Here is a 14380-nt window from a genome sequence, read left to right as displayed (position 1 = left end):
TTACTCACTTGTCAGATATGCCTGAGTAGAACAAAGCAACATTGTAAACATGAGAAACAGAAGGATAGAGATGATAACCACCATGATGGAAATACTCTGGCTGGCCCAAATAAAAATCAAAATGCAAAGAAAGTACTTGGCAGGAGGCCAGATATACATTATGATCTATATGGTTTCAATTCTACAGAGTCAGAAGCAATCTTAGACTGTGACAGAAACCTCATGATGTGGGTCAATAACAAAACATGTAAATGTGAGGTTAGTCATTAGTTTGTAAAGAGACAGTTACCCAGCTATAAGGTTCCATCTTTTAATCCGCCTGTGTCTTGTATATTACTTCATTTTATTCTGGTGGAAAAACACCCAGACCCTGGATGACAACCTATGGACTACATACTGCACCTTTATGAAACTTTATTTAACAGTACGGGTAATTTCAGACTCGGGGGGGGGGGGGGGGGGGGGGTAAATAACATGGAACAAAACAGCATGTATTTACAACTCCATTTTTACAAAATGTCTTTACATAAAATTTTGTCAGTTTAGAAAATAGCTAGGCTAGAACAAACATGCTCACACGCACAGAATAGATACATATGCACAAATACAAATTAAATTTTGTAATATACAAATAAATATAGACAATTAGTGACTGTACCGCATAGAATATTCTACAGCCAATTACATGTGTATGATTAAATTTCAACACAAATTTCATATTAATAGACAGGACATTATTCTTTTGAGAAATAAAATCTGTTAGTCTAAGTTGCTAACATATTCAACAAAAGTAACAGGAATGTAGCTCATGCCTAGTAAGAGATGCTTTGTCATGCAAAACTCTGGGGGGGACATTCAGTTTGAAGCTAGTAGATACAACATTAATAAAAATACTTCCTACATGCAGTGTCACCCTACAACCTGTCCTCTGATAAACTATATTTGTCTCCATCAATCCACAGTGCTGCATGTCTGGTGCTATACATTTGGTACTATAAGGAAGTTGTTTGCTAATTTTCGTAGCATTTAATGGATTTACAGTCAAATCTGATCCTTTTTGAAAGAGAGAACATTTCTATTTTACAAAATGTAGTCCGATACCTTTATACTACAACAATAGTGCAACTCTTCCTGGATCATTTAAGGAAATTGTCCTATTGTCACAGTGAAGACTTGGAAACATACACTAGGTGTCTGGTCGCACAGGGCCGGCTTGGGCCTCTGAGTAGAGAGGCTCGGACACAGCCGAGTGTGATGAAAGGCGCCACCGTGCCTGATCTTTACTTCTGTTCTTCTGTGTTCCACCACGCTGCCCTGAGTACTTTGTGCTACTCCAACGAAGGCTTTGGGTGATGCTGGTGATGCTCTTTATGTCTGGGTCCTAAATGCCACACAAATACGCGGTCAGTCTTGTGGCCCATCACAATGAGGGTATATAATTACAGGTCACATGACATCACGTAAAGCAACATCGCACCATCAAAGCGAGCCGGTAAGTCACTCTTTTTACGTTGTTGATGGTCAGGTGGAAGCGTGGGCGTCTGGAAGCTCTTCATGGTAGAGGGGCCCTCCCTCCCCGTCGTCAGCACCTGCACCTCCAGCCTGTAGTACGTTGCTGGTCGAAGGTTGGAAACTACCAATAGATTATGGTCCTTAGATAGACATGCAAAAGGAAAACAAAGAAGATCTTGTAAACTTTTAACTGTTGAATTTACCTAAATTTTTGCTTTCTCAGTTATACCTATGCAATGTATTGACATTACAAGGAAGCAAACAAAACTTAGGATTAACAAAAACTCAAGCAATTTCATTTTTAAATCCATTCCTCCATCCATCAATTTTCTGTAATCACTTGTCCTATTCAAGGTCTCAGGGGGTCCAGAGCCTATCCCAGAGGCCATGGGCGCAAGGTAGGGAACAACCCAGGATGGGGTGCTGACCCATCGCAGTTCAGTTTTTACTCAATATACGGAATAAAAATGTTCATACGCATCCTACGTAAATCCTGGGAGTGGTGTGACACAAACAATAAAGTAATCAGAGAAACATACCAGACAGGCAATGTGGAAAGTCCTTTTTAGTCTTTACAATCCCTCAGAAGAGAAATTTCCCCACTCAATGGCATCACATGTGCAAAAATAAACCCACAGTATATAGCAAAATCACTACCCATACATAAGAAATTTATCCAAAGCCTTGCAAAGCACCCTTCACACAGGCAAGCTCCTGTTATCACCTGAAAGCACAAACTGCCCTCAGTTATTTCACAGTGGTAAATAAAGAGCACTTAATCAAACATTCCTCCTGATTTGGCATGACAATCTGTACTTATGGGACAATTTCTTTTTAGATCAAAACAGCCTCACTGGGTGGTGTGGAACAAGACCTGGATGCTGATGATAGCAATGATTATGTAAATCTGCAGGTTTCTACATGCAGGGAGTGGGTGAAACTGCTGAGGAGGTAGATGAAACACAGTAGGTGGGGTTTTTAGTAGAAGATCTGAGTTCTCACATGTAAATCATTCTTTCGGGCACAATGTTCTCGGAATGAAGATCAGTCTTTTTTAAAATGTCAGGCTCAGTGAAACCATGAAGAACATCCAACTTCATTTACACCAAAGGCACACTGCTTTCACATGAATATTTGTGTTACAAATATGCAGCATGAGAACAAGCAGCAACATGAATTTGTGAGCTGTGTGATGTCAAAAGACAGTAAGCATGGCATGCCAGTAGTGCAGTCCAAAGTATGACCTACCGGGGGCAAGATCTGGGACTGAGAGATGAGGCTATTAGGCAGGCTATTCTGCCTGCTGCGTGTGGTCACCTCTGCCCATGTGACTTGGAAGCCTGTGACTCGCTGGTGTGGGTGTGTCCTTGAGACCTTCCAGAAGAAGCTCCCTGTGATGTTTCTCTCATGAACAGAGAAGACTGCTGTCAGGTTCTCTGGCTTGGCTGACACCTTTGTGGGTCCTTTGGCTGACAAAACAGAGAGAAGCCCTGGTGACCCTGCCCATCTGACAGCTTTTTATTCATAAGGCTAGAAAAATGCAGATAAACCCACCATCCCAGGAGCACTGGATGGGTTTGTGACTCTCGCTGCTGATTGAGGAGCAGGATGGTGTGAGGAAGGTCACGCTCTCTGCTTTGGAACGGCCCTTTGACCTCATTGTGCGCACGGTGACTTTGTACTTGCAGGAGAACAGCAGGCTAGGGAGGTTGATGTAGTTCTCCTGAACCGAGAAATGCATTACTCAGCTCTGAGTCTGGCTTTACTCGCAGTTCAGATTCCTGCGACCTCAGGAGATATTGAACATCAAGCCACATTTCCCCCAATTCTAAAGACTTTATCACCAAAATATAAGTAACCATTTACGTATGAAGTTGTGCTACATACAGGAGACAACCAAGACAACTAATTTAAATTAAAAGCAGCAGGTGAAAGTACATATTTTACTTTATGTGCGATTATAGAAGTGACTACAAACACATGGCTTTATTTAGTATAGATTCTAACAAGTGATTGGTCCTATACTATAAAATTTAGGAAAAAGCCCAAGTATGCAAAACATTATTTGCCAAACTGATAGTGTCAATATCTCCTCATTCCTTTATTTGTTCTGCTCTGGGTTGAAGAATAGAACCCAACTGCTAATGATTACTTACAATTTAAGCAGACTTTATTAAAACCAAATGAGGCACAACATTCACAAAGGGGAAGGAGCATAGCAATTGCTTCGGAATGTTCCACTGCATTCTATAGGAAAGGGATGTGTATTTCCTAGCAACCGGTAATAGAGCACCTATAGAATGTGCTGAACCTTAACCAATGGTGTTCTCCATCAGGCTAAGACCTAACAAAATCCTCTTCTCAAAATCTGCTGGGGCAGCACGGTTTAGCAGAAACACTGCTGTAGTTAACAGGTTTTACTGGATATCACACTACATGTTAAACCAAATAAACTGAGTCGTAATGTAAAACAGCCACAATCACTCATTGTAGAGAAAGCTGTTTATTGTTCCTATTTCTGAATTCTGATTTCTTTTTGAGCTGATAACATAAGACTGGTAAAAATGCTTGGTATTTGATAGTCGTCTTTTTTGTAGATGTTTACATGCTAAATCTTAGATACTGTAGGCTGCATGAGATACCTGTGTGACAGTTTTCTCATGAGCCCTTGTTTCATTGTGGCTGCAGAACTCAGGCATCCACTGAACATGGTAGCGACTTCCGAGTCCATCTGGTTCTGCAAGAAAAGTTAGAGCATGTGTTAGTCGACACAGCTCAGCAGAGCCATGAGGCCAAAACAGACTTGTTAAATGTTTGTGAATCTGTTTATCACCAAAATTAATACTAAAACTAAAATCTAATAATTAAAAAAAATGATTATCAGAAACTTTAAAGCATTAACTGTGAAACATCTTGATTTGCTTTAGAACTTCACATTTTAGTTTTTTCAAAATATTTCAAGTGCAACAGCTTTGTGCATGATTGAACTGAGGTGAAATAATACTGGCAATGAAACTGAAAGAAGCATCACACATCTTGAAAAGGCCCCCTTTTGCCGTGAAAGGAATATCACTCCTTCATGGTACATGCATGAACACAACCACATGTAGTGCTAAAGCGAACCACAAAACTAATTTCACAACTAAATGTAACTCCAAAACACTCCAACTATAATAATGTATTATATACAGTATAACTATAATTATAATAAATTATAATAACTATAATTTAATGACAGTAAATAAACTAAACAATATGAATAACTGTATTTCGTTACAAATACCACATAAACAGAGGTAATCAAAACACATTTACTTTTCAAAGACATGTAAATTACTAAGAAGATTACTTTTTAATTTACATCAGCTTTCAAAATCAAAATGTATTCAATAATAGACCATTCAGGGGTGTCGCTCACTCCCACAGGATTAAAAAAACTCAAATGTGATGTAAGAATGGAAATCACTGAACCGACACACACAGTGCCATTCATGTCTTGAATTATGGGAAAGATTTTATATTCAAGCCCATTAAAGGATGGAATATTACAGTGCAATGCATGATCTGTTTGCCTGCCACCAAGCTGTTGTCAGCATCGATAGATTCAACATCAAACCTCAAATACATCTCGAAGTAAATTATTTATTTTGTTAATTACCCTGACATTCGGAAGGATGTTTATTGTAAATGCATCATTGTTTTAGTTAAATTGATAAATGTAGAATCAACACATGATATGTTGATATTTGAGGACAATAGCTAAGATATAAATATCACAGATCTGTAGTGAGATGTATTTTTCTCAAACATCAAGATGTATGGCAACGGATGCAATAATATCCCATGTACTGCTGGCATGGTTCAGCCCAACGACTCGTGCCTACAGAAAAGCACCGTAACTATAGCGTTAAGGAGCCAGTAACACAAGTGTGTTTCATTTTTTACTTTTGAACAAAAACCATGTATCTTCAAATTTGATGTGAATACACTGAACACAATCTCTGTTTTCACTTATCCACACTGCAAGTTTTCCAAAGTGTTGTCAAAAGTCTTTGTGTAGTGTGGAAGGCGAAAACTGAGACAAAAGTGTTCTTAAATGAAAATGCAGCAGTGTGGACGTAGACTAAAAGCTGGTTTGAAAGCTGAACTTCTGCGTCGAATTGATGCCGTATGTTTGGCGTAGCTGTGGACCCTATGCAGAAACCTATGCCGTAGCCTGATGTGCACCTTCAGAGAAATGTAACTACACGTTGCAGCAACGCTGACTTCAAGATTGGTCCACTTGGCAGCATTCATGTTTTTATGAGAGCAAAGGCAGTGGACATCCCAGGTGTACTTTTTGCTGATTGGAACAGAAGCACCATTTATACCTTGCATTAAATAATCCACCCTCAGCATTGCAGCAACAGGTCCACAGTTCTACAAAACACTCAGGAGGACAGGGCCAAATTCACTTGCCTAAAAACTAAACTTAAAAAAAAAAAAGTACAAAGTTGTATACATGCTAGCTTTAGAAGACTTTGGAGCAGCTCAACACTTTCCAAATTTGTCTAAGGAAAGAACAAATGTAACCTGGATTCAATAAATGGATACTTTGTTAAATGTTTTTTTTCTGTTTCAGTTGTGAGATTCATCAATTGAATGTCGCAGGATGGAAAGATGCTAAATGCAACATCTAAACCTATTTATCGTCTAGCATTTTAGTGGTGTAATTGCAGAGAGACACTTCAAGTATAATTCTCTCAGTGGCATACAGTAAGCCACTTGTGTAGATCACGTGTAGGTTCAAAGCAATAATTTACGCGTAAGTCTTGAGGATATTTGCTTAACCATAAAGAAGTAAAACCACAGACGTTAGTCACACTGGAAATGAAAATGTTTAATGTGGCTGTAGAGTAAACAATTAATCTAAAAACATGATGTTTGTTTTTGGTTGTTATTTTACACAAAGTTGAATGAAAATTATTGACTTTCAATAATTGTGTGGTTTAATGTTAACTGTTAATGTATTAAAAGCCTTTGAATGGAAAAAAACTTAAATGAACTTGATTTGCTTCTTTTAAATACGTTATGTTTGAGTTTGGAAAGCAATCGAAAGTATTTAGATGACATTACTAACTTTGAGGAAAGTACCTGAATACGTTACAAATTATATTTTAGAGCATGTATTCAGTAATTTGAAAATTTTATATATTATAAAAGTTACCTGCCTACCTAACAGTCTCACATACTAAAACTCAGTCTGTACAAAATACAGTGGTTGAACATTTTGAGCATATCAACATCACATATAGCATATCATTGATATTTTAAATAAATTGGAGGAGGCCCTGACCAGAAGCCCTGTCTAACATAATAACCAGATGTTAATTCTGAAAGGGGCAAGTGGGTATTTTTACTGTAACACAATATGCAAATTAGTTTGTTAGCATGTGGTGGTTTTCATTCCATAGTGATACAACTTCAAAATTACTCCGATTACACAGACACTCCCCCAGTGGGCAATCATGCCCTCCTACACCAACTTTTGCTATACCTATTGTTCAAAAGATTGCAGAATATAGATCTGTTATTAATCTTTCTCATATTAAAAACTGAGTTATACTGGCCCTCGGCATGGACCATGTTTTTGGTTAAGAGATGAAAGGAGTCCCTTGAAGGCATGTGCACTTGGAGGCTTCCAGCAGCTGGGAAGAAGAAAACAACTAAAATTACAGACCAGGGAGAAAGGGAAGGAAATAAATAAGTAAACAAGATGTAATGAGGTGAGCTGAAAGAGCAGAGAAGGAGCAAAGCAATCAGCCTGAAAACAAGTCTCACGTGAAAAGTATGACATGAAGGGTCTCCCACAAAAAACTGAGAACATGTATTTGCTTTTTTTTCCTTTGCTCTTCCAGTTGGTGAGCTTTATTGCCAATATGCCCAATTATGTGCTGTTATTCCTACCAGACTGTGCAGACTGAAAAAATGCTTTAGTGAAATGCTACTAGTGGCCCATAATCTGTTAGGACAGCATATGTTAGCAAAGCACTTAACATCAGCTGTTCACTAACTGTAAAATGCGGCCTGTAATTCTCTGCCCCTAAATGGAGACAGTGACCAAACAATACCACAAATCAGTTTGCTGCAAGCCGACAAATGAACTGGAGGTAAAGCATTTTGTAAAACCCAAGTCTGAGAAGCCTGGGCCACCGACTTATGTTCATTCAGCCACAGGAGATAACTCTAGTTTACTTAAAGACTTCAGATGGGGAAAAATTGGCCTTTCCATTGATTGTTGCTCAGCAAAAAGATTTTCAATGTGAAGCTTCTTATATTGGGGCCAATCTTGAATCGATTATATGAAGTTTGGCTTGGGTGGTGACATATATTAGCAAAACAAGTGAAACCACTGAATTGGACTTGACATGCAAGCCTTGGAGCATGCAGCTGAAGGCCTGAGGATTTCCACTCTGGCATTAATTGAAAAGCAAGGCATCAACACCACTGCTTTTGGAATTCTATGATCTTTTACCCTTGTGCTTCCTTTGTGATGCTTCTGAGAAATAATGTCAAGTCTTGTAAAGCAAAACTGACAATATATTGAGCTGCTTTCTTTGTAGGGCCATCTATTGAATACAGCTGCCATTAAACTTTGTCATATGGAGGTTTGCAAGTTATGTTTAGCATCCTTTTACACAAGCTCTCTTTAATACATTTAAAAGTCTCATGGAATAATTTTTTTTTTAGTGTTTTTAAATTGTTCTCTATGTAGAAGATATGTGAACTTGGTTTGGTCGATAAATGCCCATAACTGTTTTTTAGGGCCATTTACACCCTATTATTTTAGCTTAGAATGAAACAGGCCAATTTCCCCTTTTTGGGTGCCTCATTAATATGTTGATGAGCTCTGCTCTGATTGATGGGTGTACAGTGAGGCACTGCGATGGCTCACACAGAACTAACATCTTTACAGTCATGCAGCACAACTTTTCGGTCAGTGAAGAACCACATGTACGACAGTAGTCCCATAAGATTATAACACAGCTGAAAAATTCCTATTGCCTAGTGATGTGATAACATGTGTAGGATCACACATGCACATATCACAAAGCTTAAATTCCAGGTGGCCTGAGACAAGGCCTACCCTGGTACGAGAAGGCACACATCGACCTAGGCCCCAAAGGGGGGTTTGTGACCCCACACACATAGATAACCAGGGAGGCCAGCACTCCAACTTTTATTGCTCAAAGTTTTAACGACCTACAGAGAACAGAGTGGACCCCAAGGACAGGGGTCCCTCGACTTGGCACACAACCCCCTCCCCAGACATCCTGCCTTACATACCACTCACCGAACAGACCAACACCCCAAAGAAAGTTTCTTTTAAGTTTGGCTTTTGTATATCTGTATATGTATTTACTCTTGACTACTAGTCTTAATATACAGAAATGTACAGGTTATGTTCGAATGTGTCTTAACTTTTGGAGATTCTTTTTCTTTGTTTGACAAACCTTCTCCCCCCCCTTTTCTTTGCCACATTCCTCGGCAACCCTTATCTGATCTTTGTATTCTACCCTGCCTATCTAAGGGTAAGATGTGCTTATGACATGAGAATATGTCATATAATGTCTGTATAAAGGGTAATATCTGTTGAGGTACAACCTAAACCACCTGTACCATATACTGGTGTGAGTAATAGAACATAACATAATAGCATAATATAAGTAATCATTAATTAATCATCACAGATGGTATTTGGTGTGAACCGCTAGGCTGGTACGGCATGTTTGGTATCAAACCGAAGGAAAATCACTCCAGTTTCCAAATCTGGTCAGTGGTTACCACAAAAGTGGACGTATCAAAAGTTACACCAGCCTAATGAAAATCACCATTACCAGAGAAGTCAGTCTGGTCATAAATCCCAAAAAGACTGATACCGACCCCCTTCCGAAGCCCGCCAAATGGATGGTCAGCCATTGGTCCAGGACTCGAATTCCTGGTCACTCCTAATCACGAAACCTATGCTATAAAACCTGGCATCTCAGAACAAAGCAGAAAGAGAAAATCCGGAGAAACAGGGAAGAAAAAGGAGAAACAAGCAGCGTTCTTAAAGCCCGTCGGTGAAGACCCAAAGAACTGCAACTCAGCCCAAGCTTCACCAGAAGAAAGAACCGGAGGGACTCCACTCCAACAACCGCTGCAAACACCGCGCCTCCCTGAGAGCCATCACCCATCAGCTCATCAGCCACTGCAACCAACTGCAAAGACCTCCCTCTTTCCTGCATCCAAGTAAACCAACTTCCTTTCCTTTCTAACAACCTGAACTGTCCTATTCACCTGCTATATTCCTTTAGGTTTATAATCCTTACAAACTGCTTGCTTTGCAGAACAGTTTTTCCCTTTTCAGGTTAATCATTTTAAATCTGGTCATTGCATTTTCATGATTACATCATTTGTGTCTATTCCGTTATTTCATGTTTATTGTTTGTTAGGTGTAATGTCTGTCTTATGTTAGTTGTAGGAATAAATGCATGTCTTTTTACACAACTTCAGCCTCCATCATTGAGTGCTCACAATAGTCCCTGCCTCTGTGCGATCTGGCTACTACGCTCTGAAACCTCTAAACTCGCCTGAAATATCGCGAGACTCTCTCTCATCGGCCGTGAGGGGAGCTTCGCTACCGATCGTTTACATTACCTGCTGACGCAGCTCGCTGGACGAGCCTACTAACCCAGGTTATTAAGCAATACTGGTTATTAATGAATCCCATTTAAGTCTCACATTAACAGATATCGGGGATTCGCAATTGAGTTTGGAGGAGCCGACCATTCGGCATAACAATTGGTTAATAATCAGCATTAATTAATAATTAATTAAAAGTTAATTAATTTCAAAACATATTGGTGGAGATATTAAAATTTACCTGAGCTAATAATTCCTACACATGACACATTACTCGTGTGTGTTTGTGGCGATGCTGAAGTAAACAGACCTACTGCTTTAAAGTATAGTGTAAAAGTATAGCACATACAATTATGTACAGTATATAATACTTGATAATTATAACAAACAACTATGTTACTGGTTTATGTATTTACTATACTTTTACCATAACTTTATTTACTTAAATTGAATTAATTTTCACTGTTAATTCTTAAATCTTTATGAAAGTGTATTTCACAATTAGGGTGAAATCCAGGATTGTTTCTGTAACTGATTGTAAGCACACAAATGCATTATGCATTTATAACCTGGTGAGAGAATTGCCATTCTAAAAAAAATGACCCCGGTGTATAATTATTTAGAAATGTAGTATTGTATGATACGGAAGTAAAGCCAATTAGATTAATACTAATGCAACATGCATACCTCCTCTCTTCTTCCAGTAGACTTTGACTTGAAGCTGGTCATCCTGGTAGTATGGGCTTCCCACCTCCAGCGGGCCCGCAGCCCGTTTTGCAGACATGGAGCTCATTACTTGATCCTGGTCATTCTTGGATTTCATTGATGCCTCTTCTAATGTGAGAACATGAACATTTTATTTTAATCTTCATAATATAGATAAATATAATCCAAGTTCATATACATCTTGTCTTTAATGACATGCCCCAGTAGATAACAGATAACTGTACTGTAGATAACAGAAAATGCCAGTTTATTTCATTTGAGAAATACAGACTTTGTTTCTGTTCAAAAGTATTGCTTTACACACAAAGAAACAATCTGAAAATAATTTGACAATGTGCTTTGAAGGAGAATACATCTAAGATTCAAGAATTCTGAACACTCTGTTCCTTGGAGGAAGCAACTTGTTACACTTGTGCAAGGAGCTCTGTCTCAGGCTAGCAGCTGTGGCGAGGTTTGCTCCATGTACATTTCAGGGGGACCTACTTGTGCTGTTCAGTCCAGTCGTGTTGAACTGCAGCAATGCCTTGGAGCTCCTTAGGCGCACCTGACCCCAGTATGTCACAGCCTGAAGCTCCACAGAGTAGCTGCTGTCCTCCTGGAGACCCTCCAGATCCACATAGTTCTGAGCCTGCAAAAGGCAATAATATTCCACAGTTTGGTTAGCACTAGAGTGCACAGCTGGGAAGATGTAGCTGTCCAGGGCAGCCTGGCTATACCCAGCTCTCAAAGCAAACTTGGGCACATGCAGTCAGGTTTCTTCATAAGAGCCAAAGATTTGGCAATTGAAAGCATGTGCAGACCAGGTAGCCTGTACCACCATCGCAGACACCACAGGGGAGACCCCCATTACCGACCCAAAATTGAGATTGTTAATGTGTGTTTAAGTTTCGACATTCCTCCATCAGCGGGCCTCTGGCTGACTGCAATTATCAACTGTCGTGTTTTGACATTCCAACATCAGCAGGCGGCCGAGGTGCAAAGCTGGAAACAAGCGGCACACGTGTCAGAAGGTATCTTGTATCTCTAGCCATTGAGTCTGCTCTGCCACATCTGCAACTGGTTACCAAAGCAACCTTGAGCGGAGACTCTACAATGAAAGCCTGAAAAGTCTTGGCCGTCAGTTGTTACTGTTCTCCTAATCCACGGTGGGAACAGAACTGACTAAGGCTTAAAAACACTGTACAGCTAAATTAAGAAATGAATCCCCTGGATCTGAGCTGCTGCAGATGATCTAATACTCAGCTGAAATTTAATCTTGAAATATAACATTTTATTTTAGATGTTTTAGTAGTAGTATTAATGTTGCATAGCAAATAAATGCTGGGCAGCATCACTTTTAATGCTGTTCTGGAATTTTTAAGGCTGGTTTTCCATTGGATCTGAAGTCAATGCTCCAAATGTACTTGTCAGAAAACCGTCTTCATTTTATCCAAAGAAAGCTCTGAGGAATTGCCTCATTTTCCTTTATTAATACAATGGACGGTATATATTATGTTGTTTTCATAAAAAGAAAAACTTTTCATTCTAAATGGATTAATTTGTCAAAGCCAATAACATAAGCATGTGAAGCTGGACTGTTTTCCGAAAAATGGGCAGATGATGAGTTTTTGCCACAAAAGAAATGAGATACATTGATTGTTTATTTTGGCCCTGCGATGCTGTGATACTCATCCATGAATGTGGTTACAGACCAGCTCACATGCAGATGTTAATTCCCAAAGGTCCTGCTCTTGCCATGGGCCTTAACGGTAATGAAGGATAATACCAAATCCCCCTACCCCATTAAGAGTCCTTCTCCTCTTCCTATTTGTCAGCATCACAGATGTCCCAGTGTCACTGCAGCTCCAGAAGAGCTTATAGTGGTGGACGGGGATGTCGGGGTCCTCTGGCAAGGTCCAGTGAAGACGGGCTGAGACACCTCCCTCCACACTGACTGCCATGCTGCTGATCCTTAGCCTAGATGGAGTTGGTGGTGCAGATGGATCTATGGAAGCAAAATTCAGATTAGAAAATGCTTTTCAGATTTTTCATGCTCTTCATCTGGGCAGATAAAAGATGCAACTGTGAAGAAACAAAAAAAAAATCTGTTCCTAGTATCCTCAAAACTTCCTCTAGTGACATAGAGAAGTCACAGTGCATTATTTCTTTGACATTAAAGCACGCCATGTTTTGTTACCCAAGCAGGGAAACAGTGTGTATGGGGATAGATTTTGGTTGTTATTAATTAGGTTATAACACTTCGTAATTCATTAAGACAATCATAAACAAGTTATAACAGTTTTCTTTTTATTTATGAGTTAGAACCATATTTTACCAGTGAAGGGGAGCCTTAATGTAAAGTGGTACCTGAATTTTACCAAAGACAATAATATTCTATTACTATATATAACTATTCAGTATAGACTTTTTCCATGACTGTAAACAGAAGTTTCAAAAAAGTTATGCCTGAGTCTACATCTGTATTAAATGAGTCCAATGAATCAGCCTCAACACAACACCATTTTATACCACTATGTGTACAGCGTTTTTTTTTAAGTTTATGACATGGATCTTAAAAAAGAAGGTAAATGTTTATGAACAAAAAAATAAAATATATCTGACAAATGGCTCTTAAAAACAGAAGCCTGAAAACCATTTAAATTGCATTTAATAGCAGGACAAACCCTCATGAAGTTATTATTTATTATTCAACAAAATAAAAGAAATGTTGCAAATGACTATTTTTAACCTGTGAGCTGTTTGTTAGTGTTTTTAAAATGAAATGAACCAAGTAACGACGATTCCTTTGCCTTCCACTTCTTCAGTTTCCCAGTGATTTGCTACCTGAATTGGTTTGGTTGGATTTTAGTTTAGGATTCTGGGAGTCTGTGCAATGTTGCAACCAAAGCTCTCAAGTTGTTTCCATCCAGAGTGGAATACTATTGATCTCTATTAAAGATCTTTAAAAGCCCTAATTTTAACGCACAAGAACTATATATTGATATAAATGGTGTTGCATTATCCTATATGACATTTTAAAAATATATACTGTAAAAATTCCATATACTGCCCAGTCCTAGGTTGTTGATGGTAGGGCGGTGAAGCGTTGGATAAGCAGATGATCGGTAGCCACATGCAGATGGTGCCCCTAGTGGCTGATCCTGGAGCCGCATAATGGCTCATTTGGGGAGTCATGGCCCACCACTATGCACCCAACCCTGCATCATAACGCATTATAATTTCTCTGCTACTTTCTCCATTTTTTTTTTATGCACAATTTTTAAGAGTAACAATGTTTCCTTTGTCAGGTATGCAGTGGGAAACCAGTTCGAGAGAATTTATTCCCATTTGCTATGAGTAGCATGAGGATATGGTGAAGGTGGTTTCCAATGATTAGACCATATACGATATATAAGCTCCTCCCTTCTAAACCAGGACCTGGGTTGTTTACCTTTTTGCTGTGAGCTTCTATCCATCCCCCAAACAAATTTCCACCACT

The 14380-nt window shown here is 39.1% G+C and overlaps 1 protein-coding gene across 1 annotated transcript in view; it reads right to left on the bottom strand.

The window, feature by feature from the left end:
• Window positions 1–397: 397 nt before the first annotated feature.
• LOC125710238 (anosmin-1-like) overlaps window positions 398–14380 on the bottom strand; it is a 44937-nt gene continuing 30954 nt past the window's right edge. Inside the window, exons 7-14 of the mRNA XM_048979773.1 lie at window positions 12681–12886; window positions 11386–11530; window positions 10864–11010; window positions 4155–4249; window positions 3067–3235; window positions 2761–2981; window positions 1478–1652; window positions 398–1381 (exon numbers count right to left, since the gene is read on the bottom strand). Coding sequence (XP_048835730.1) covers window positions 1329–1381; window positions 1478–1652; window positions 2761–2981; window positions 3067–3235; window positions 4155–4249; window positions 10864–11010; window positions 11386–11530; window positions 12681–12886 — 1211 coding nt within the window. The 3' untranslated portion in view covers window positions 398–1328. The remainder of the gene's footprint in view (window positions 1382–1477; window positions 1653–2760; window positions 2982–3066; window positions 3236–4154; window positions 4250–10863; window positions 11011–11385; window positions 11531–12680; window positions 12887–14380) is intronic.

This window comes from Brienomyrus brachyistius, chromosome 16 (assembly GCF_023856365.1).
Source record: "Brienomyrus brachyistius isolate T26 chromosome 16, BBRACH_0.4, whole genome shotgun sequence".
Taxonomy (NCBI): Eukaryota; Metazoa; Chordata; class Actinopteri; order Osteoglossiformes; family Mormyridae; genus Brienomyrus; species Brienomyrus brachyistius.
The sequence above is the reverse complement of the archived record's forward strand: the minus strand, read 5'-3'. Positions and strand labels throughout refer to the sequence as shown.